Source organism: Nannospalax galili, unplaced genomic scaffold (genome assembly GCF_000622305.1).
Source record: "Nannospalax galili isolate Female #2095 unplaced genomic scaffold, S.galili_v1.0 scaffold323, whole genome shotgun sequence".
Taxonomy (NCBI): domain Eukaryota; kingdom Metazoa; phylum Chordata; class Mammalia; order Rodentia; family Spalacidae; genus Nannospalax; species Nannospalax galili.
Window position 1 is genome coordinate 592615 of NW_008350329.1, and position 23700 is coordinate 616314.

General features: G+C 45.2%; 1 protein-coding gene across 2 annotated transcripts in view; it reads right to left on the bottom strand.

Moving 5' to 3' along the window:
* The window catches only part of Sh3rf3 (SH3 domain containing ring finger 3), a 363624-nt gene that overhangs the window by 44318 nt on the left and 295606 nt on the right, over window positions 1-23700 (bottom strand). For both annotated transcript variants that reach the window (XM_029570648.1, XM_029570647.1), the window contains 3 exons: window positions 19995-20095; window positions 9815-9985; window positions 5921-6174 (listed from right to left, as the gene is read on the bottom strand). In XM_029570648.1, coding sequence (XP_029426508.1) covers window positions 5921-6174; window positions 9815-9985; window positions 19995-20095 — 526 coding nt within the window. The remainder of the gene's footprint in view (window positions 1-5920; window positions 6175-9814; window positions 9986-19994; window positions 20096-23700) is intronic.

The window sequence follows — 23700 nt, forward strand, 5'->3', positions numbered from 1 at the left end:
TATTTGGATTTATTCAGACCACTTACATTAATGTGATGGTTTATATAATTAAGTTTAAACCTAGATTCTACTGCATGTTTCCTCTTTTATCTACGTATTCTTCAATCCCTTCCCAATCTTTTAATCTTTTCTTTGGGACTAATTAAATGTTTCTGTAATTTGATCTCATCTCCTTTACTCTCTTTTTTTCATCCTGAATGGTTGTTTACATCTTTAGTTTAATCTCAGCTACTTACCATCAGTCCTACAGCTCTTCAAACACCACACAAGAGCCTCACGGCAGTCTGAAGCACTTCCCTTTCTCCCTGGCCTTTGCATTTTTGTTAGGTTTTAATTTTATATAAGTTTTAAATACAAAAAAGCATTGTTTTGATTTTGTTTAAAATGTCAGTTATATTGTAAAGCTACATAAAGAAGCAAACTCATGGTTTTATTTATGTTATTCCCACTTTTAGTGCTCTTCATTACTTTGTCATTTGGATCTCCTTATGTCCAACTTCTTTCAAGCAGACTCTGAATAGTTCTCTGTTAGGATGTATGTTCAAGGCTGACCCCTTGGGAATGGATAACCTGACAGGGAGCTCGTCCCTGGAGAAAGCTCATTCTCCCTCTCTCACTCAGCAGCCACTGGTTGCCTGTAGCTCTTCATCTAGGGGTGCTGCCTTGTGAAATTCCCCCCACTCACACTGGCATGTCAGCTGGTGCTGTCATTATTCACATCTTATTTAAGCAATCATATTGTTGAGGTTTCATGGTTACAGCATCCCTCTCATGTCTGGAAGACACTAGCTATCCAGCAGTAGGCATCCTGGGTTTCTGGCTCTTACAGTCTTTCTAACCCCTCTTGTGCAATGTTAACAGAGTCTTAGTGTAGGGGTTACATTTCAGATGTGTCCACTGGGGCTGGGTACTCCACTGTGACTCTCTGTAATCATCCCATCTGTTGCAGAAAGAAGCTTCTTTCATGAGGGGATGAGAGCTACACTATCTGTGGGTTTAAGGATAAAGATTTGGAATACAGTTAAAAATTATATTGATTTAGGGAAATGGCAGTAGTAGACTCTCCTCTAGGATCTATGACTGTGCTGGTTAGTTTTTGTCAACTTTTTACATATTGGAGTCATTTGGGAAGAGGGAACCCCAAATGAGGAATTTCCTCCATCAGACTGGCATGTGAGAATGTCTGGGGGGCATTTTCTGGATTGTTAACTAATGTAGGAAGGTCCAGCCCTTTGGGGGTGGTGCCATCCCTGAGCTGTGTAAGAAAAGTGGCTGAGCAAGCCAGGGGAGCAAGCCTGTACAAAAGTCCTCCAAGGTCTCTGCTTCAGTACCCTCCTTTAGGTTCCTACCCTGCTTATGTTCCTACCTCATTTCCCTCAATGATGAACAGTGATCAGGATGTATAAGCCAAATAAATTCTTTTCTTCCCAAGTTGCTTATGGTCATGGTGTTCATCATGGTCACAGGAATCTAACTAGGACAATGACCTCTCCAGCCATGGGATAGTTGACTGTACCAGGCATGAGTTCCCTCCCACTGCATTAACCTTAAGTCCAATTAGACAGTTGTCGGTTGTTCCCAGGATAAAAGTACCAGTACTGCACCACTGGGGATGTCTTTCTGGGCCAGCCATTGTTGCTGTAGGCTTTAGAGCTGGGAGGAATACTGGTTGCTCTCTTTTCTCTCTGTGCTTCATTTTTCATAGTTTCCACAGCCATACCTTCAATTAATACTTTTTCTTCAGCAATGTCTAATTTGCCATTAATTCCATTGCATACACTGTACTTTTAATTCTAGAAATTGGATTTGATTCATTTCAGTATTTTCCAATCTCAACTTTATGAATGTATAGAATGCAGCTGTATCTGTCTTAATGCCTTCAAATTGCTAAATTTTTAATATTTATGCTTATTTGATTATCAATTGTCTGATTGTGGCCACAACTTCCTGTCTCTTTGCACACCTGGTATTTTCTCTGGTATAGCCAACATGTTGATTTTTATGGTATTTGAAGAACAAGACATTTCTGAATTTCAAGAAATATTCTTGAGCTTTGTTCTGTGACAGTTTAATTAACTGGAATCAGTCTCAACTTTTGATTCTTGCTTTTCCTGAACTACAACTGGACCTGTGTTCGGCTCCCCACAGAGGCCAGGTCCTTCTGTGTTGACTACTTGATGTTCTGTGAATGTGGAGTTTTTTTTTTCTTTTTTCAGTCTGACTGGTGAGAACAGGCGTTATTTCTAGTCTGTGTGTATTCTGGGAGCTGTTAGTACTAATCCTTTCTTTAGTTCTTTTCCTGGCATTGAGTAATTTGTTCATATGCATATGCTGATTAGTTCTCAGCAGAATTCAGAACTTTCCCTGAACTGCAGTCTTCTCTACGGTCCTCCACTCTGCAACTCCAGTCATTTTTGCTATGCCCTGCTGGGCTCCACCTGGCTGTCCTCCTGTGCCACAGTCAGCTGGCACCTTCCTCAAGGACCATTGTCCTTGGTTGTCTAATGTCTAGTGTCTCTGTCTGGTTTTATTAGTTGTTGAGGGTGGGAGGTGAGTCCTTCCTCATGGCTGCAGCTTGGGACATAAGCAGGGGTCTAGCTTGATCTTTCAAATCTACTTAAAACTCTTTAATGCCCCCACCCCCTTCAGAGAAAAACCTGAACTCCTTGACACTGCCTAAGCATGGTCGTTACCCTGCCTGCTCGTTATAGCCCTTCTAACCTTTCTCCCTTTCCAAGCGTCCTAGGCCCCTGCTACCTCCAGGGCTCTTTACCTGGCCTTCTCTTTGCACACTCCTCTCTCTGCTACCTTGCAAGCTGAGTTCCACCAAATCCTTCATATTTAATGTTTGTCTCTGCAGAGAAACTGCTCTACCCACATTAGACTTCGCCTCCCACACCTCTGCCCCAGCCACATCAAACTAAATGGACTTACCCTAATGAGGAGCTATTGTCTTTTTCAGTACCATGACTTTGCCCGGGCTGCTTCTCCGGCCTCGGACACTTCCCGTCTGCCTAGACAGGTCCTATCTGCCTTTTAGGGTTCCAGGGATTGTGACTTCTTAAAAGTATTTCAGGCACCTTTCCCATTACTTCTCTTTCCTCTGGATCTGAATGACTTATCTCTTCATGCTTCCTTAATGCCTTGCCAATGTCTCCACCACAGCACTTTTCAAGTTCTACTGAAGAATTTTATCTTCATAGCCTTTCGCTTAACTGGGCAGAAATAGGGTCTTTGATTTTCTCTGCATTTCCAGATCCTTGGGGAGGATTGCGTTTATACTTAGCTCTTTTCTGGGTACTTTTTTTTTGTTGCTGCTGAATAGATGGCTGTATGGGGCTCTTACCCCTGCTAAGTACTAACATGAGTACATAAGGAGCATGGGCATTTTTCGGGGGGGGGTGCTCTGTCCTTGAAAAGGGGGGGTACATTAAATAAAACAAACCATATTGGATGCAATGGCCAATGCAATTAAACCCCTGTCAAACTGCCCACCTCTGGCTCCAAATGGGAACATTGTTGAAATCCCTCCCAACTCAGGGCTGGGATTTGCTGAAATGGGCAATTACTGCTGCGAACAATCCATTACTTGTACTGTCAACAGTGCTTTTCTCTCTAAATGCAGAATGAAGTGGAAAATGCTGTGGGAGCCTAGTGGCATTTAATTTACTGATATGCCTTGGTGGGAGCCATTCTTTAACCTGGGCACAACGGCAACAGCATAGGGACAAGCATTACGTTGGACAGCACTAGGGGAGCCATTTAGCCTTTCCACGTCTCACTCAACTCACATGTAAAATTAAACTGATGGAGGAGAATGCTTGTCACACCATCGTAGTTGCTATGGTGATAGACTATTGAGACACAATGCTGTGCTGCCCTGAGCCAAACCAATTTCTTTTGATACTGCTTGTCATTGCATACAGGAGTAATGACTGGCAAGGTTTCATTCTCTTTTTGAATTGGAAACTTTCTAGTGAGGCATGGTGTAGAAAGGCCATTATGCTGGCTATTTTGTGCAGATAACTCAAGGCTGCTTTGTCGATAGGGCTGCTCAGTCTAGACACACTTGTATGACATGCTGGGCTGATTGGATGAGATGTTTACAACCAGAAGATACCTGGTCCAGGCCTTTTACTGGCCCTGGTCTTACCTGGTAATTGTACCAGCATCCTGATACCCTCTAGTTCAGCATCTTGGAGTTCAACATATTGGAAAGCTGCTGACCAGTCTGTAAGTTCAGCTGAAAATTATAGATCAATTGGCTGCCACAGCAGCTATACCTCTAAATAGTGGGCACCAACAAACACCAGCAGGTCACCTTAAACAATGGTTTAAGTGTGGCTGGTCTGAAGGTTAGAGGTGGGATCTTGGAGGTAAAATGGCTGAGAGAACTCGTGATATAGACAACTACGCATTCAGAATACCACCAGACAAAGTTACAAAAACATAGACTGAAATCTTGGCTAATATAAGTAAAAACAGATATTCATGAAAGACTAGTGGACAGCTGTAGGATTCGCTGGTCTTTTAGAGTTAGTCTTGAAGGCTCTCCAACAGGACAGTGCCTGGAAAACCTTGTTTCATGCTAGTTCTGCTCCTGTTGGGCATGAACACCCCCTGAAATCCATAAGAACTTCACCTTGCACTCACTGATGATGTTGGATGCCAGGTACCAGAGTCTACCCTGTGCCCACAGATGGTACCAGATACCTGGCACCAGAGTCTACAACTGATATCACTTGTCATCAGGTATCAGAGTTTACCCTGAACCCTCTGGTAGTGTTAGATACTGAGCACATATGTCCACAGGCTGATGGTGCTGGACACTGGACACCAAAGTTCTTTCCTGCTGTCCCTGAAATGCAAAATGTTTCAACCATTTCTTTCAATCTTAAAGGAAATCCACATGGTTTCCTATGTTTTCCCTTCAGAAGGGAAGCATGTTCAGGAGTATCTATTCCCAGATTTGGGCCATATGTCTCTTCCTTACCTACAGGACAGCCTGGACCTACTGAGTTGCCTTCTACCATGTGTATGAGTATGTTTGTAGGAGATATGGAGATAAAGAGAGACAAAGAGAGGAAGGGGGAAGAGGAAGAATAAGGGGGAAAGGAAGAGGATATTCTTAATATGGTATATTACTCTCATATGGGAAAATTATTCTAAGTCATTCAAGACACCCAGGGTGCCCCACACCCACTGCATCTCTCAAAGTCACATGTCTAAACTTGGTTTACCATCTTTCTATAAGCCAGTTCCTCTCTGGAATCTTCCTGGCTGGGCACGCTACTTCATTCTCCCAAGTAACAAGTTCCATAATCTGCATCCTGGACTTGGTTCCTCTAGATCCAGGATTCCATCTCTACAGTTCCTCTCTCAGATGGAACCATTGTGCCTCATTAGGAGCGCCCTGCCCTCTGCCCACGCCACAGCCCCTCACTTGGTCAGGCCCATTTCAGCCTCTCACTCTCTCTAGCTGCCTCTTACTTTTAGGCTCAGGCTGCCCATGCCAGATCTTCTCTCCCCTGTGTCATGGTGGTCTCTGATAAAGTGTTATTCCCTGGTTTAAAATCCTCACACTGCCCTTAAATTCCACCCCCTTAGAACTTTCAGTAAGAATTCCTGTTTACTTTTTTGTCTCATATGTGTTACATATTCCTATTCTCTACAGAATAGCACAAGGTACATGCAAATATCATCCTTGCACAGTCACCCTAGGCAGTGAGCATACCATCTCATTTTATACAAGGAGAAGCTGAGACCATAGTCACGCTGTCAGCTCCAGCATTTAAGCAAACCTGACGCTTACCACATGCTGATTTGTTAGAGACCTGGGCCAAAATGTATCTAATATGTGTCCCAGGAATCCTCTTGTTAATCCCTGTCAGGGAAAATCCCTAAGAGTCTGTATCCATACCTGTTGGGATGGTGCCATGGGCCTGGCTGGCTGTTGTCTGGGCTGTGTGCCGAAGGCAGCTGCCTGTCGGTAGGGAGGCAGCTGGGAGCTGCGTGTGGGCCTGTGGTGTGGTGAGGGGCAGAACAGGCCTTGTGGCAGTGGCTGGGCTGCTCAGACTTCCACCACCAGGGTGCATGGTGGTTGCCATCCCCTTGGCCAACGGAGACCCTCCAAGCACATTATTCCACGGTGACCCAGCCCCTCCTCCAGGAACCCTAGAGAAATAAGCAAAATCACATCAGTGAGTAGGCTCAGATAAAATCAGCATATGTGCCATGGCAAAGGCCAGTTTTGACCCACAGGGTCTGAGAGATGAAGGTCAAGTGGGTCCATGAAAGTCCTAAAACAATATAAAACAGTGTTTAGTTGAAGTATGCCCAGAGATCAAACTGAGAAGAGTATCCTTCATGTAGCCCAAATGAAGATTCATGAAACAAAGAACTCTAAGGAAGAGATGAATGATCCTAATCAAGTATCTAGCATCACAGCTATGCTTGATTATGCTGAAAAAGAGCTACACGCTTCTAACATAACCAGAAAGAATGGTGGGCTCAGTCATGTTTTAGAAGACACATCTAGAGCATGGTGGGGACACTGTGCTGACTCCTACTGGACATAGCACCCTAATGTTTCTGCCAGCCACAGGAAAAGGGCCCAGGCAGCAACACTATTCCCCTCTGAAAATGTCAGGGAACTTGCTTCTTTATATCTCAAATAGATGCCCTTTCACTCCAAAGCTCCTGGATGAAACCATTTTATAAGAGATGAGCACAGCATCACTGGAAATGACATTGAACTCTTTCTCTATTCATGTATTTGCTTCGACTCATGCCTTGGCTCTGGGGGTGGAGTTTGGGGCTCATAAGCTCCTTTGGGCTGTGGTTCAAGGGGATTAAAACGTGTTCTACTCGTCCAGGGACTAGGTAAATTCCAATTCCTGTCTCTTTAGAATTTCTCTCATAAGACAGCAGAAGGCATGGTGGGATAAGAGGCTCTGCCTAGCCCCTGCCTTTCCTGGGCCAGGTTCACCTTTACCTCTCTGTGGCCTGGTAGATTCCTCCAAGTGGAGAAGAGACCCATAGCATTCAGAGGGGCTTCAGTGTAGCAGTTGTGGGGAGAGGGGCCTCCCAGAAAGGGGATCACTGCTAAGGAGCCACTGGCATGGTGGTTCTTCCTCAGCGTCAGGGCCATCCTGAAGTTTGCCTCTACTGAAAGGGTGGACTGCCAGCATGCCAGCCCAAGTCCTGTAGGAGCACAGCTATAAACCAGTTCTATGCATGCATCTCTCTATGTCAGAGTACTTTGAGATGACTTAGGTCTGGGCAGAAGGTAGCTTTAGGTCTGCACATACAAGCTAGGTTTTCTCTTGTCCCTCTGATACCTGTCCTGAGGTCCCTCCATACCTGTCCTGATGGATACAGTGAGGATAATTAATAGTGGCAGTCCTGGGACAGCACCTCAGAAGGGACAGCCTTCTACTATGAATAAAGACCAAAGCCAGCTTTCCCACTTTGTGGTAAGTTGTATGCCCAGCTGTGAAGCCCAGACCTCTGAGATACTGATTTTGGGGAATCCTGGAAATTCCTTCTTTTGAGGAACTACAGAGGACATCAGGGACATCCTAGTACTTCAGCCACCAGAGTCAGACCTGCAGGGACATCTGTTTTATGGTCTTCTTGGCTCTGAAAACATATCTAGCTGAAGAGAGGGGCTCAAAGGAAGTCAGCAACTTATGAGGGGCACAGGCTCAGGTGGCCCAGGTCTCCCAGAGTTCCAGTTTCATTCCAATCCAGCCTTTATATAGCAAAGTCCTGGCAGGATGTGGACAATCCTAATCACAGAGTTTTTATCAGAACTACCAGATTTACTCAACCTTCACTTATTGAGCACCTAGTATGTAAAAATAGTATGCAAGGACCTTGGGGTGCAAAGCTAGAGATGGCTGCTGTGCCCAAGTGGCTCTGCATGACCCATAATGAGCAGAACTCACAGGCTTTGGACAGGGACACAGGACACAGCTTTCCTTAGAAAGTGCACTTAAGACCCAGCTCCTGAAGGAGAGGCCAAGTTTTACTGGGTAGTAGGAAGAGGTGGAGATGCATTCTAGACCTGGAGTATGTGAGGGGAACCACTGAAGCTGGTGAAACTCCTTCCACAGCTGAGGATTCTAGGCTTCAGGTTTTGCCAGGATTGGGTAAGGGGTAGGCAGGTATACTGGTCAAGCTGCCCTACTCATGCTGTGCTCATTTTACAAATGTACATGTGTTGCACATACATCACACACACACACACACACACACACACACACACACTGTGCTTATAGTGTACAAATTCCCCAAGGGACATGTCGGGAGCTCATGCCCTAAGCAGCCACCTCTCTGCCTAGGTAGCACGGTTTAGGGCAGAGGGCTTTCGTGAAGGTCCCCTGCAGCTTGCTCCTCATGCTTCTCCCTGCTGAGAGTCACCTGAGTGAAGGATCACTCAGCACAGACGTTGTGTCTATAACTCCCTTCCCCAGGACCTCAGGTCAGCTGTTCTCCCCAGGCCTCTGAGTATACTCCATGAAGCCCTGGCTGCAGAATACCCAGGTCCCCTAAGCCATGACACCAACAATATGTCTTCCCAGGCACCTTCTGAAGTCACTGGGACACATCAGTCTGACAATTGAGGCAGGCACAGGGATGATTCAGCATTTTCCTCACAGTCTTCTTCCAAAGACAGTCAAAACCCAAGTGTCACATCTTTGGTTTATTTACATGTCCTCTAGTGTTGACACAGGACTGTGCCTCAAGGGGATGCTGTGAGTGACACTGAGACAGCCATTCAGGGACCTCGTAAAACATGGAAACTTCTCAGACAACTCTGAGTTTCCTCTTCAGTGAACTTCAATAATTACTTTTTTATTTTATAAGTTTTATAATCCAGATTTGTAAAATGCTAGAAAGTACAAGGAAGAAAAAAATTTAAATTCCTCATAATGCTTGCTACCAGTTAACAATTATTACTTTAAGGCATGTATCATTTTCCTTTGCATGGCTGTGTGTTTTACATCTTACAGATCTGGGTATGTTGATGCACTCTGTGCACACAGGCATGACATATATGTGCGTACTGTTCTCATATTAAAATTGTATATGTGCTGTACATACTATATATGTATATATATATATATACACACACACACACATTGTGCTCACACTGCAAATTCACATCTGCTATGCACATGCATACATGCTGTGCTCACTGCACATAGACACATATGCAACTGTACCTGTATCATGCACATACATGGACAGACACACTATACACACCCACATGCATAGACAATACACACATCAAACTGTAAATACATGCACACATGCACATGTATGGGTACACACACCAATGTGGGGTATACACTGAATGAAGACACGCTTATACGTATTACACAACTCTATTATATGCATGCACATGCCCCATACTCAATGCACACACACACACACTGTACTCATGAGCACCTATATGAGAATTTACACTTGATAATACCCTCCACATGTTGCATATATGTACATACACTGGCCTCACTCAAACACATGCTCTAGAGATCTTGCTATTGAGATCCCCACTCAACTGCTGTTGCTGCCCTGACTCCAGCTCCTGCTCTCATTTTATCTCCTGAGTAGTCAGTATTCACTGAGCAAAGCCAAGAAACCAGACTCAGCAGGGGAGCCACTCCCTAACAGGAATTAAAATGTCCCCACCACCTCTGGACCGAGTGTATCCAGGGGCCAGCCCATGGTGCGGCCTCCAGAGTTTATACAGCGTTAAGGGAATGTACTCCTTGCTCCCTTCTGGCCCAGGTTTCCAGGCTCTCACCTGGAGACAGGTGTCACATAGTTTCCGGGGAACACTCCGGAGACCCCGGTCCTCAGTGAGGCCCCCTTGAACCAGCCATCCTGGCACTTCTCGAGCACACGGTACATCTCACCCTTGCGCAATTCTAGTTCGTCATTCTTCTGGGGCTTGTATGCATAGAGGGCCAAGTACCTGTGGGCAGAGGACAAAGCCAAGGGTCAGTGAACATCTTTGAGGGACATGGTGGACAAGAGAGCAGGCACAGGGCATACAGAGCTCATCTTTAGAGGAACCCAACCTAAAGAGTAGCTGGTGTCTGCAGGGCTCTACAGTTTACAACAAGCTCATACACCCCTTACCTGACTCCATCCTACCACAAATCTTTGAGGTTGGAGGAAGAAGGCAAGTGTGTTCCTGGTACTGTGGGTCTGCAGAAGGCATAGCAGTGCCCTAGTCTATGGAAAAGGATGGCCAGGAGCTACGTGGGTAGAGCTCTTTATTCTGTACCACAGAAGAGGCCCAGTGAGGCAGAGTGATGCCCAGACTCCAGGATACCTCCTACCTGTACCCTGGACCTGGTTTCTGGATCTTACAAGTTTTCCCCTTTTCTCTATGCTATCTATAGTCTGATATTCTGAGCAAGAGGAATCTCAGGGAAATTTCTATATCCACTAAACTAGCTGGACCTGGTATTCCTGTCAGGTTTATCTAGTCAGCTTGAGCTGGACTAGAACTCTGGGGTTCTTTTCAGAAAGGGTGGCCTCACGAGATATTTGTGACTGCCTGTTTCCTAGTAATATTTGTACTGTTATTAACAATTTGACTTATACTTTTAAGCCTTATTTGCAGATAAGGCTGAACATACATCAACCCGTCTTGTGACATACCAAAGATACCTTAATGTACTTGCATTACTAGTGAGGACTGGAAAAACTGGCAGAAGGGCTCTGCTCCTTTTGGATACAAGGCACCAGCTGGTTTTTGAACTGCTGGAGGAACCTGCATCAGACATTTGCTCACAAGATTCAGCTAGGAAAGTGGATGGAGGCCTCAGTTCCACAGGTGAGGAAAGATGAGCCAGCTTGAGGATCTTGTACCAAGACAGGGGATGGGGGTCTTGTTGACCCTGTCCCGGGGCAGTAAGCTCCTGGAGGCTCCTGAAATATAGCAGGTATCAGAGGCTGATAGATGCCCAGAATTCCCACAGGGCCCTCCTGACTCTAGAAGGGGCCTTCATAGTATGTCGAAGCAGAAACCACACAGCACACTAGGATTCATGTAAGAACAAAGGAAGCCCTGAAGAAGAGTCTAGAACAAAATGAGAGTCCTATGGAAACCAAAGGTTTCCTGGCCTTCAAACCAAATCTCTTATCCCTTTGCAACCTACTAATCATGGATCTCTGGTTCTACTAGGTACAGACTTTATATCCTTTGTTCATAGGCCTTTCTTGCCTAGGGACATGTCTAAGGATGAAAGCAAGGTGCATGTTCTTTGTTTCCCTGTGTGATAAGACAAACACTAACAATACACTGGACTTCTGGGACAAGCAGCCATCCAGAGAGGACCCTCCTCCCAGGGGACTGTAGATCCAGTGTGAACACTATGCCCATATGACAGATGAGAGAACCAGGGTATGATCTTTCTCTTTCATGGCCACAGAGGGGATACTACCAACAGGAAAGACATGTGAAGACTACATTTACACACCACAGTCCATATATACTGTATATGCACCATGGAGATAGGGTGGGAAAAGACAATTCTTCACAGCAGGGGCAGAAGCAGAGGGAGCCAAGATGGCTGGGATTGCAGGATTCCGTAAGAATGACACATGATGTGAGCCCACTCTTAAGGAAACAAACCATAAATCCTTGTTAAGCTGCCCTTGTTCTGTCCCTTGATGTTGTGAGAACAGTATCTGACTCTGGACACAGCAGAATGCTGATGAGAATGACTGATGGGTCCTGGGAGTTGTACGGGTCACTAGGCAGCCCAAATCTCACCAGGTTTATGTATGCCCTCCATGGTAACAGGGGAAGTAGCCCTGGAGCTCATCAACTGCCTAGGGAGCAGGGCCCAAGATACTCCAGCCCGTTAAACAAAGGTTGGTGACCCATTTCTGTTGTTCTCACCAGCTCTGCTGGTGCTGTGCAGAGCCTGGTGGGTACAGAGGTGAGCTGGGACCCTACAACCTGTGTTCTTCCAGAGAACAGGGTCCATGGGTTGGCTGAGGGCTGCAGCCAGACAAAGTTTCTCTCCCCTGGTCACTGTTGGCTGCATGTCACACCTGCAGAGACCAGGGGCTGCTGGAACTCTGTGCAGTCAGGTATACATGTAGCCTCAGATCACTGAACATGTGACATCAGAGCATACCTGCAAGAAAGCATCCCAACTCCCTGAATCCACCTGCAGAGGCTATCCCTGCCAGGACTCTCAGCAAGTTTGGCTCAAGTACTTTTATTAGAGATACGCTTTTGCACATGCCTTCCTATGGAGAGGTTCTCAGGTGGGGCAACTGCCTAAAGAAGGCATCAGAAGTTCAATTTTCTTATTTTTTTCTCTCATCTCTTGGCCTTCTCACTTCATTCCCATGCAGTCTGAGGCTTGAGCAGCAGTGTTCTCTTGGCACAGAGAACTTTCCTAGCAGAGATAGAGCGTGAGGCTACCACTGTTGATGGATGTCCCCTTCCTGAGGGGGCTGACTGTAGGTGCAGAGAGGTCTGTACTCAAAGGGGTCTGGAGAAGGGCAGCAGTAAACCCTATTCAGGGATGCGCTGCTCCTGGGTGTTCTGTGAAGATACCACACAGGCCTCTCTCTCAGGACATTTTTACCACCATCTGTCTGCTGTTCTCATCCCTCACCCACCACACTGTTCCATGAGGATAGAGGGTAGCTGATGGTTCAATGTTCTCTCCTCAGTACCGGGCATGGGGTAGATTCTCAACAAATACATGTTAAAACAAAGTAAAGGCTGTGGTTTGGAGTCAAGACTAAGATTGCTTTGCTGATGTGTGTTGTAGGTATGGAGGCTACCTCCATGTGTAACAGTGCAGGGCTATGGACAGAGAAAGCCTGCTCTGGCCCACAGTGCTGCTTTCTTTACCAGGATGAAGCCATCCCTACCCACTTACCTGCTGAGTAAAGAACTGCCCAGAGTGGACAGAATTCACTCAAGTCTGGGATGCACATCTACTCAAATCTGAGCTTAGTGAATGGGAGTCAGTTAGCATCTCCTGTCATATCCGGGAATCACACACTGCACTGAAAAGACTGTGAGCAGCTATGATAAATGCCCACCAACTTCTGACAGGTCTCACAGTCATTCTTGAGGCCTTGAAGGAGCAGATGTTGAAGACTGAAGGCCATTTACTTTTGGGGAGTTAGCTGATTAGCTTTCACTCATTATTTTAGAGTCCCTGTGTGATTTAATGGAACAAGGACTTTGAACTTGTGTCTGAACGTTAAAAGGAGCATTTCCATATTTTCCTGCTAAAACTAAAACTGAAGATTATTTATATCAAATGCCTCAAGTCATCTTAAGACCTTTAAATCAGAAAAGGATTCTTTTAACATTTCATGTTTACCTTAAACAGATGTGGTTTCTAATGAAATAAAAAGGCAGGGAAATGGGAAACTAGAAAATTAACATAGCTGAGCCTTCACTGCCTCTATCTGCCCAGCTGGAACTGAGCATTCAGGCACACCACCATGAATGAGAGAGCCAGCTTAGTGCCCACTTCCCTCAGTATAGAAGCTGCTGAGAGATGCATCATTTAGGTTTGCAGAAAGATAAGATTGGATTTTATGCTTCATTAAACCTCTTCCTTCACACAGGACATGTAGCTTCTTAGGAGTGGGATGCCCGGGGCATTTTATTTATTACATGCTCATGGATACAGAGCCCTCAGATACTGTTGTTCAGAAAGAGAGAAGCGTCCTTTCCAAGTGCCAGAATCCTGAAGACCAACGTGCTTCCACTTTCTCACAGCATAGTCACCAACTCTGATTTTCTCTGAGACCCTATTTATCAGGTGTCAGCCCTGCAGAACTGTGGCCCCACAGGACCACAGGTGAGCCAGGGTAAAGGGAAGACAGCAGAAAGTCAGTGTCTGCTGTGTGCTAGACACATGGGTTCACCTAAGCTCCACATGGGTCCTAAGGTTTCACAGCTGGGGAAACAGAGACTGGAAAAGTCTAAGAATCTGCACTGTTCTTGCACATTTAGAGTCAAGGCCAGGTCTGTGACGTGGGCACTCAGCACAGCCCAAGGATGTGGCCAAGACACCATGGGAGTCTTACGCCTGGCCAAGCACAGCAAGGGGGAAGTGTGTCCCTGGAGGCACCTGCCACCTGAGTAGAGGCCTGCCAGGCATACCTCACAGGGGATGCCATATAGTCTGCAGTGGGGAACTGATAAATTTGTCCTTTTAGTCTTTTTTAAAGATTGATTTTTAAAATTATTTTTAATCACTTGCCTGAGTCTGTGTGTGTGAATACACTGGCCACACAGGCCAGAAGTGTTGGACCCCTTGGAGCTAGAATCATACACGGTTGTGAGGCACTCTATGTCGTTTCTTGAGAATAAACTCAGGTTCTCTGCACAAGTAGCACCGGCACTTAACTGCTGAGCCATCATCACTCCAGCCCCTTGACCTTCTAATCTCTATTTTAAATTTGCTTTGCCTGGTGAGCAATCCTTCCTCTGATGTCAGTTTTTCACGTTTAGCTTATAGGTACACATTGCTGGGCCAGCAAAATGTAAATAAGCCTGAGTTCACCTTAAAATATCTCTCTTCTTCCTCATCTCTCTCTCTGGGTGCCTCAGAGGGAAAACCAGTAGCAAATGGACATGCTGGGTGGCTTGTCTGTGCATGGTATCTGTGTGTTTGGCATGCATTTGTGTAGAGAGAACACTTGCTGTCAGGGCAGGAAGCGTCACTCAGCATCTGCTTTTCTTTATAAGTCACTCAGAGAATGCATCCATGTGTACCCAGAGATATGCACCCAGAGAAAGGCCCCTAGCAACCTAGCAATTTCCATCTGACTGCACCAGGGCTTGGCGGTCTCAGCAGCCCACTTGTGCCCTACTCATGGTCAGGTTCCCAGTGATAGCCACAGTAGTGCCACATTTTACTGGTCCTTTACAACTACATGGCTCAGGTACCCTGCCAAGCCCATGTGGATACATGTCCCTCATACTGTACATGTGTCCAGGGCCTGGCATGGATCTGGGGAGAGCCAGGTATATCTGTGGATGGCATTCTTCTGGCTCTTCCTTTCCACCTGCTTCAGAAGGCTTTATTAGCTCAACATAGGCCTTCTAGAGTGTTCAAGCCAGTCTCCTACCACATTTAGGTCAGCTGGGCCACCACCATGGATTGGCTCACTACCACCCTGCATCCTGGATGTGACTTTTGTGCCAATTAGAAAAGGTGCCTCTTGTTAGCAGGTGGCCAAGGAAAAGTCACTTCCAGCATGAATTTGTGCCTATATTCAGGGGCTTACTCCCAGCCTTGTGTCCTATGCCTGGTGCCTCAGGGCAGTGCTCAGACTGGACAAGCTGGCAGCTGTGGTGTCTGGGTGGGGTACTGGGTGTCCACGTGCAGCTAGTTGTCACACAATCTGCTGACCATCACTGTATCTTCGGCAAGCTCTTTGCTTGCAGTTGCCTGCAGATTTCCCTTCCGTTCTAATCATGGACTGAATCAGACTATTTTAGTGCCTCCGCTCATTTCACACCCTTTCTTCTCCAGATGGTGGTTTGCTCATATTTCTTTTCTAGTAAGTGAAAGATGTGTCCCCATTCCTCCTACAAGGGGTCCTTTCTTCATTTTTTCTGTTAGAGCCACCCAGGTGTAGGCTGGTGATATGTATGTCCACCAATCCATTACTCTGTTCAGTGGTTATTGGGTGGCCTTCAGAGACACAGATGGTAGACAGGATCTGTGCAGGAGCTCCCTCTATATAAAGTGACAGGCACCAAGAGGAGTCCTGAGTGAAAGTCTGCATAGGAAGGTCAGGTAAGTCTTCCAGGACAGAGCAGGCCCTGGTACAGTGAGGTGATGAGGTGACTTGCCTCATGCACTCTGCTGCTGTGCACCCCTTTCCTGGGAGCAGATGTTGTGATGTGACCTAGCCTGGTTAGCACAGTGGAGCCTCTGATAGGGAGGAGCCAGTGGGGTGCTGCCTGTCAAGGATGACTTGGAGGCTGGCCTCCAATACACTTCTGGAGGACAGCACCTGAGGACTTTCTACTCTAGACTGGATAAGTCTTGGCTGACTCGTCTTAGTAAGTCTGATTGTATGAATGCATCCCATTGCAGGGCAGAGTTGGTTGTTTCATGAGTCTGTGATGAATTGTGTATAGCTGCATCAGTCTTTTTCAGTACCCCAGAAAGTGGAGCCCACATTGCTCTTAAGAATGGCTCAGTGGTCTCTGAACATCAAACAGTGCCAAGGTCATGAGAAGGGATAGCCTGTAGGTGGCCCCTATTTGCTGTGCAGAACACATTTCATGTGGCCAATGTTAACAACTGCATTCAGAGACCCAGTCTCCACCACAGCATTAGAGGCCTCTGTTCCGTTGAGCTTCCTTTTCCTGGTTTACGATGCCGTCCCTTTTCTTCCTGTCTTTTTCTGAATTCCCTGAGGTTTCCCAGCTGTTATCTGGGAAGGTACCTGCAATGGGAAGTATTTGAATCACATCCCACTGACTGTTGAAGTTATCTTCTCCATGTTGGAGGCACTTTCCCAGAAGCAACTATCTGACTGTCTTCTGAACTGGCTGCCAAGCTGGTCCTGGGTAATGCAGACAACCCACCCCTAAGTGAATCATACCTCAGATTGGTTTATGAATCTGGGGACTGTATTGTGCCTTCTTGTCCAGGCCATGACTGTCAGCTTTGCTCACATGAGATGCCTCACACTGCTGGGTTGCTGAACAGGACAACAGTGGTTCTGTTGCTTTCCTCCTGTTCTCTACCTGATCAGTGCTACTCAGTCATGCAGTGATCCTTTTGTACTCTCCCTTCCTCCTTGGTCCTTGGTGCACAGCTGCTGTAGTTATTTTTACAAATATTTTTTGTAAAAATATTTAGTAAAATATTTACAAATATTTTACTCATCTTATGTTCAAATTTAGCTTTACGACAGGGTCTCCCTGTAGCCCTTGCTAGCCTGGAACTTGCTATGTAGACCAGGCTGGCCTCAATCTCACAGAGATATGCACCTGCCTCTGCCTGATAAGTGCTGAGGTTTAAGGTGTGTACCACCATGTCCTACAGCTGCTTTTTCAATCCCAGCTAACCAGCACTGATTATCCTAGTAAAACAAACGTTTCACTTCCAAAACTTTCAGTTCCAAAACTTCCACAATCTTCCCTGAAACATCATAGTCAGTCTTTCCACATCAATATCCTACTCTATCTACCAATTTCTGTCCTAATTACTTGTTTACTGCTATTATAAAACACTGGCAAAAACTAACATGGGTAGGAAATGGTTTGTTTCATCTTACAACTCCCAGGTCATAATGCATCACTGACGGAAGTCTGGGCAGAAGCTCAAGGCAGGAACTTAGAGACCAGAATTGAATTAGAGACCATGGAGGAGCATTCCCTGTAGCCCTTGCTAGCCTGGAACTTGCTATGTAGACCAGGCTGGCCTCAATCTCACAGAGATATGCTTGCTTCTGCTTCCTGAGTTCTGGGATTAAAGACATGTGCCACCATGCTGGGCCAAATTTAGATTTTTTGAACATGTCTCACAGCTACTGTTTGAGTAAGAATAGTCAGTTAAGGAAAAATTGTACCAAAGTATGTGGATGGTGGTCAGGCTAGTGCCCTACTTGATAAACTGATAGAGTCAATTTGATCTTTTGTTCCCTGGGAATAACATAAAATGTGATTTTAATGGTCATTTTTTCAAAGTGGATTGTGACTATTTCTGCAACACGTGTGAGATTTCTAAGCATAGTCTTGCAACTCAGTAGACAGCTATGGAATGTATACTCTTAAGTTTGCTCTGGCCCCTCAGAAGGCCTCAATTCATCTACTGCTCAAATCACCAGTATGCTATCTTCCAGACTCACTTTCCCCAAGTCTTTGCTACTCAAGGACATAATCTGATAAGTAAGTCTCCCTTACAGCTACGCAGATGGAAGTCTCAACAGTGACAACATCCCCTGGGGGTGAGGTAGGAAGGGAGGAAGGGGAGAGCTGTAGGTCCCAGTGACCTTGTTTCTACAGTAGAGGGGTCTGGGAAGGAAAAAGGCCCTTTGTGCTTTGTGTCAAAGTGAAGAGACATCCAGGACATGATGGTGACCACAGCTGAGGCCTCAATAACATATTTGGAGCACTCATAACTCCTGAGTCTCAAAACTATAGAAGACTTTTTTGGTGACTGATCTGATACATAAAAATTGGAGACTTCCAAAGCCAGGAAGAGGATGCTTTGATTTACGGGGGAATGTAGGTAGTTGTTGAGCATTCAGCTAGTTGTAAGGATGCCAAATTGAATCCAGATTCATCACCTAGCTTGTGCCCTGCCTCTCATTTGGGGAACTGTATCAGAACCAACCCCTGTGGACAGGGGCCTCCTTCCTTGGGGATGGTGCCCTCCATCCAGTTTTTCATCCTTCTTACTTTTCTTGGCCACTGGCTTAGTATGAAAACACAGAAGCAGACCTAGGAACACAATCAGATATAGGAGAGTTGTCCCTCAGGATCCACAGGGGATTGGCTCTAGGACCCCCAGGATACTAAAATCCATGTCCCTTATAAAGAATAGCACAGTATTTACATATAACCTATCACATTCTCTTGTATACTTAACTCATCTCTACGGTAGGTGACATAATACTGAATACACTGTCTGCACATCACTTCACACATGTGGATTCAGCATAGTAATTGGTGCATGGAAAATCCAAGGTTTGCTTTTAGGAACTCTCTGAAATTTCTTCTTGAATATTCTTCATCCATGGGTTCTTGAATTAAAAGATAACTGGACTCCCAAATGTAGTGGCACTGACTATACTTATGTCCAGTGTTGGTGAAAACGTGAATTTTAACCTAAAGACTAACCTGTGATATCACTTACTAAGCCAGGGGGAAAATGAATAAATTTCAGTTTTCTGTAATCATTTTGGTTAATCATGAACATGGGCAAATAAAAGGAAGGTGTTCAGAACTTTCTTATCCATGCCAACATCTGGACTTAGCCTGGTGAGCTAGATGAGAGTGCACTGGGGTGGTTAAGCTGCTTCTAGAAAACTTTTCTTTTTGAGACAGTCTCCTGTTAGCCCCAGCTGGCCTGGAACTTGCTATGTAGACAAGGCTGGTGTTGATCTCACAGAGATCTGCCTGTTTCTGCCTCCTGAGTGACAGGATTAAAGGAGTGCCCCCAATAAGCCCAGCTTTGTAGGAAAAATTTGAACTTAGCAAGTTATTTTGTCCAAAAGCATTTTTCCTCTAACATTTCATTCTGTAGCACACAGGTTCTGAGTATCCCACTGACTTGCCTGGACTGATGGACTTTTCTGTCCTTACGTATAGCTGCCAAATTTATCTGCTCTACCTTAAAGCATCCATTCAAGAGAGTGAACTCATTGCCAAATGCAGAAGCCCATCTAATTCTATAGAAGGCTATTTAAGTGGGAGTTTTAAAATTCCACATATCTTTTAAAAGCTGTAATTTAGCAGAGCAAATTTCCTCAACAAGATAAACACCTCACTTCCTAGCAGTGATTCATGTGGTTATATTTGGGGCTGACATGCAGCTGGCCTGCCTGAGGAAGGCACTTAGGGTGGGTGAATACTCGCTGTTTCTGGGAAGGCAAGACCAAGCTGCTGCCCGTGCTCCCAGCCCTGCCTACAGCTCTGCCACACCCTTCCCTCCTCTAGCCACCCCAGATCTCAGGGATCTCTGAGACCCACTCCGAGCTATGGTTGGCTCCTTTCTTGATAGACCCGTGCATATGCTGTCAGATATTTTGAATTCCTCCTATTTCTCATAACTATCCTGGAGACAACAATGTTAAAAGACCTTGCTGGACTTTGTTTCTGCATTTTCCTTTTCGGCAACACTACTAGGTGTACATAACTACACTGATGAGCTGGAAACCACCAAAAATCCCACTAGAAACCACTTGCGTGAATGCCAGTGTGCAGAGAATGCTGACAGATATAAAGGACAGCTCACACATTGAGGGGCAGCTGGACTTTGGGAGACGGGCTCTGTTCTCCAGCTACTGCAGCAGCTCGTGGGATGGCTGTGGGAATAGGTCCAGCTGAAGAAGAGTCCTGAAAAGAGACAAGACACAGGAGTGATTAGAGGAGAGAGTCTATCTAAGGAGGAAAACTGGGTCAGTAGGCGCCTGCAGCCATGTGTACCCCCTTGGTTCTCAAGCCTCCACCTTCCCTATTTCTCATGCATTTGATGCATTTGCCTGTGTTATTAATAACATTGAAGGGAGGGTGGTGGCCCAAGACAGCTGTCTCAAGGCATCTTCAAGAGTTCCTTCTGAGCATCATACACAACATGCGGGAGAAAAAACCATGTCAGCAGCCTGGCTTTATCCTTAGAACTTGAACTAATTGTGTGTAGAAAAGAAAGTCCAAAGCTATTAGGACTACAAAATAAGTTTATTTAAAAATGACATCCCTAGAAGCTGAACATTAGCTTCTAAAGAGGTGACAGTAAGGGACAATAGCAAGATGACTGGGGATACAGAGCACAGCACCTTCCACCCAAGACTGTGCACTCTGAAGGTCTCAAGGCTTCAAGGGCTTCCAACACAAGGCCATGCCTTCCAAGTGTCAGTGTATGCATAATTCTCCAGGTTAAAGGTAGAGAGAGGAATCTGGGAGTTATGATGGTCTTGCAAGGAAATTCCTTATGGAGAATCCTCAAAGACCAATGGTTTCCACAAGTTCCCCCAACACTAGCTTCTGCTCCCATACTTCCTTGGACAGCTGTTCTGTTCCAGAGGTATTAGGATGCATAATGGTTTGAGTTGTTTTCTCTTCAAAAGGTAAGTTCAAGTCATAGCCCCTAGCACCTATGAATATTACCTTATTTAGAATAAAGGTAATGTTTGCAAATGTAAAGATCCTAGGGAGAGATTATATTTGATTAGAGTGGGTGAAAAATCCAATGACTAGTGTCCTTAATGGCACATAACAGAACAGAGACACACAGTAGAAATAAGGCTGTGTGATAATGGGAGCAGAGACCAGAGTCACATGTCTACAAACCAAGAAATGGTAAAAATGGCCGGCAGCCACCAGAAACCAGGAGAGAGGCATGGCAGACTCCCCTACAACCTCTAGGAAGATGCAATCCTCCCAACAATTCCATTTTGAATTTCCAGCACCTCCAGAACTTCAGAAATTTGAATTTTCCTAGTTTTGAGCCACCGAGTTTGTGGGTACCATTTCAAAGTCCCAGAAATCTAATGTAGAAGGAATGTCACGGTACCTGGGGACAGTGGGGACTCATCTCCCTCAACAGAGAGGGCCCTGGCATTTTCTCCCTTCCAGGTCCTAACAAGGAACAGGCAGTGGAGTTGGATGACTTTGGGCCAGGCTGTTGGGATTTGGCAGAAAGCTAGTATGGAACTGGGGACTGCCCATGGCTCTGAATGAGATAGATACCTATGTCATGTGGTATGTGGCCTCAAGTGGGCAATGGTCACAGAGATATGAGAGGGCCAACTAGAAGGGCCTTGGGAAGATTCAAACCTTGTACCTGACTAGTCTTACTTCTTTTTTTGCTGACAGAGGAGTAGGAGGTGATTCTCAAGACTTAATGACTAGTCTTGATCTGCTTTGCTGACAAGCTCTGTGGCTGTAGGCCTTCTGCTGATCTATGCCTTCTTGTTAAAAGGTTCTAGGTCTTCCATCTGCTGTCACACTTGCCCTCCCCTGAAGCAGAGACAGAGACCAAATGTTCCCCATCACAGCCATTTACTTTCTAGAGTGCTCTACAGTCATCCCTAGACCATCTACAAAGACTCCAGAAGTCAGGTGGAAGACAGGAGAATGCTTCCCAGTTGGCATCCAGCTCTTGCTGGGAGGAGAGCATTTGTGAAGGAAGCTGCCAGTACCTCCTGAGAGCTGCTGTTGTTCCCAGCTCGCCTCATGGTCACTGGAGACAGATCTGGGCAGGGCACTCCAATGTGAGAAACAGCCCTGGGAGGCAGTTGTGGAAAGCAGACTACATACTGATGAACATAAAAATGCAGGTGGTAGGAAGCTCCATCTCAGGCAGTGAAATCACATTAAAAGTAGCCCCCCCTTAATGTCTGGGAGTACATTTCATCAACTCAGAATAACACTAGAGTTTGATTTCCCTGAGCCCAAGGTCAGCGGGTGGCCTAACATTTAGAAATGTTCACTGGCATAGAACCTAAGAACTCTGAAGCGCCAATGGGTTACTTGACAGTTACAGTTGCATCCCTCCAGCAGTGATTAATATTTCAAAGGTCTTGGAAGTACAAAGTTAGGTCTTCCACCTGTACAGATCTCAGTGCTGTGGTTGCTTCCCGGATCCAGAATGCATTTGGGAGACACCCCCACCTGGAGCATTAGACATCCCAGGCGGTACAATCTCTGGAATCTTGGGACAGTGAGAGTTCCTGCTCAAGCCACAAACTGCAAAGCAAAGTGTTGCAGAAGAGGCCCCTGAAAGAAGGGAAACTGAGGTGAAGGCAGGTTGGGCAGACTGCTCAGCATCATGGGAAAGATAGGAATCCACAAATTCAACAGACCTGCTCATGATCTTGCAGCCTCCAATATGTGAGGACCTAAAGGGAAGCTACACCAGCGCTTTATCTTTTTCTTTTTCCTGTTGTCTCTGTCCCTAGTGTGTTTCCCCTTTGTCTATCCTCTCAGTAGTATTTTTAGTTTGTCATATTTACAACTTGTGTTTTATAAATTCCCTCTCATACATTCACCTATCTTAATTATGCATTCTTTTCATTATTAGGCAATCATTTTTATTTTCTTTTTCCTCCTCCCCATCCTCCTTTATTCTTTGCCCTATATTTCCCTTACTCCATATTATAACTTTGTCTTACTTTCTTAAGTAAGAAGTATAAATCTTATATTTTATATAAGATATAAAATATATTTTATATTATATAAGATTTTAAATCTTATATTTTAAGTTTCATTCCTTTTCATTTGATTTGAAGACTTTTCAGTTTTCTTTTGGACCTTCCTCATCACTGGCAACTATTTTCTTTTTTCTAATTCTTGCACATTCTCTTCTGGTTCCTAACATTCTTCTACATTCCTCTTTTTCTTTATCCTCTTTATTTAACTTTCTTTCTCCTCTACTTCTTTTTCTACCTCCTTTCTTTAGCCTCTTTATTATTTCTACATCTACTTTAAATAAAGAGTATACAGCAAAAAAATAATAAAATCATTCATGGAGCCTGATGAATTCACCAGTGAGTATACAGCTGAAGACAGAACACTGCGGAAGAGGAGGTGGAAAGAATGTAATAGCTGGAGGATTAAAGAACTGAGAAATTCTATCTCCTACCTCCAGAGCATGAAAAGGCCATTGAGAACTTGATGATTCAGCAAATGGGGCAGCCAACACAGGCTGGGCCTGTCAGCAGTCAATCAGGAATTGGAGAGGGGCTCATGGGACCCTACCCTTCCCAGCTCTAGAGGTGAGTGAGATGGTAATCAGAATGCCTTAAATGCACATATGAAGTTGTCAAGTAACAAATTTAATTAATAAAAACAAATATCAGGGAATAAATTAATGAAATGGAGGTTAAAAGAAGCATGCATAAAACCAATCAAACAAAGATTTGGTTATTTGAAAATATAAAGACTGACCCCCTAGCTAAATTAACCAAAATCAGTGAAAGAGTACCCCCAAATTACATTAA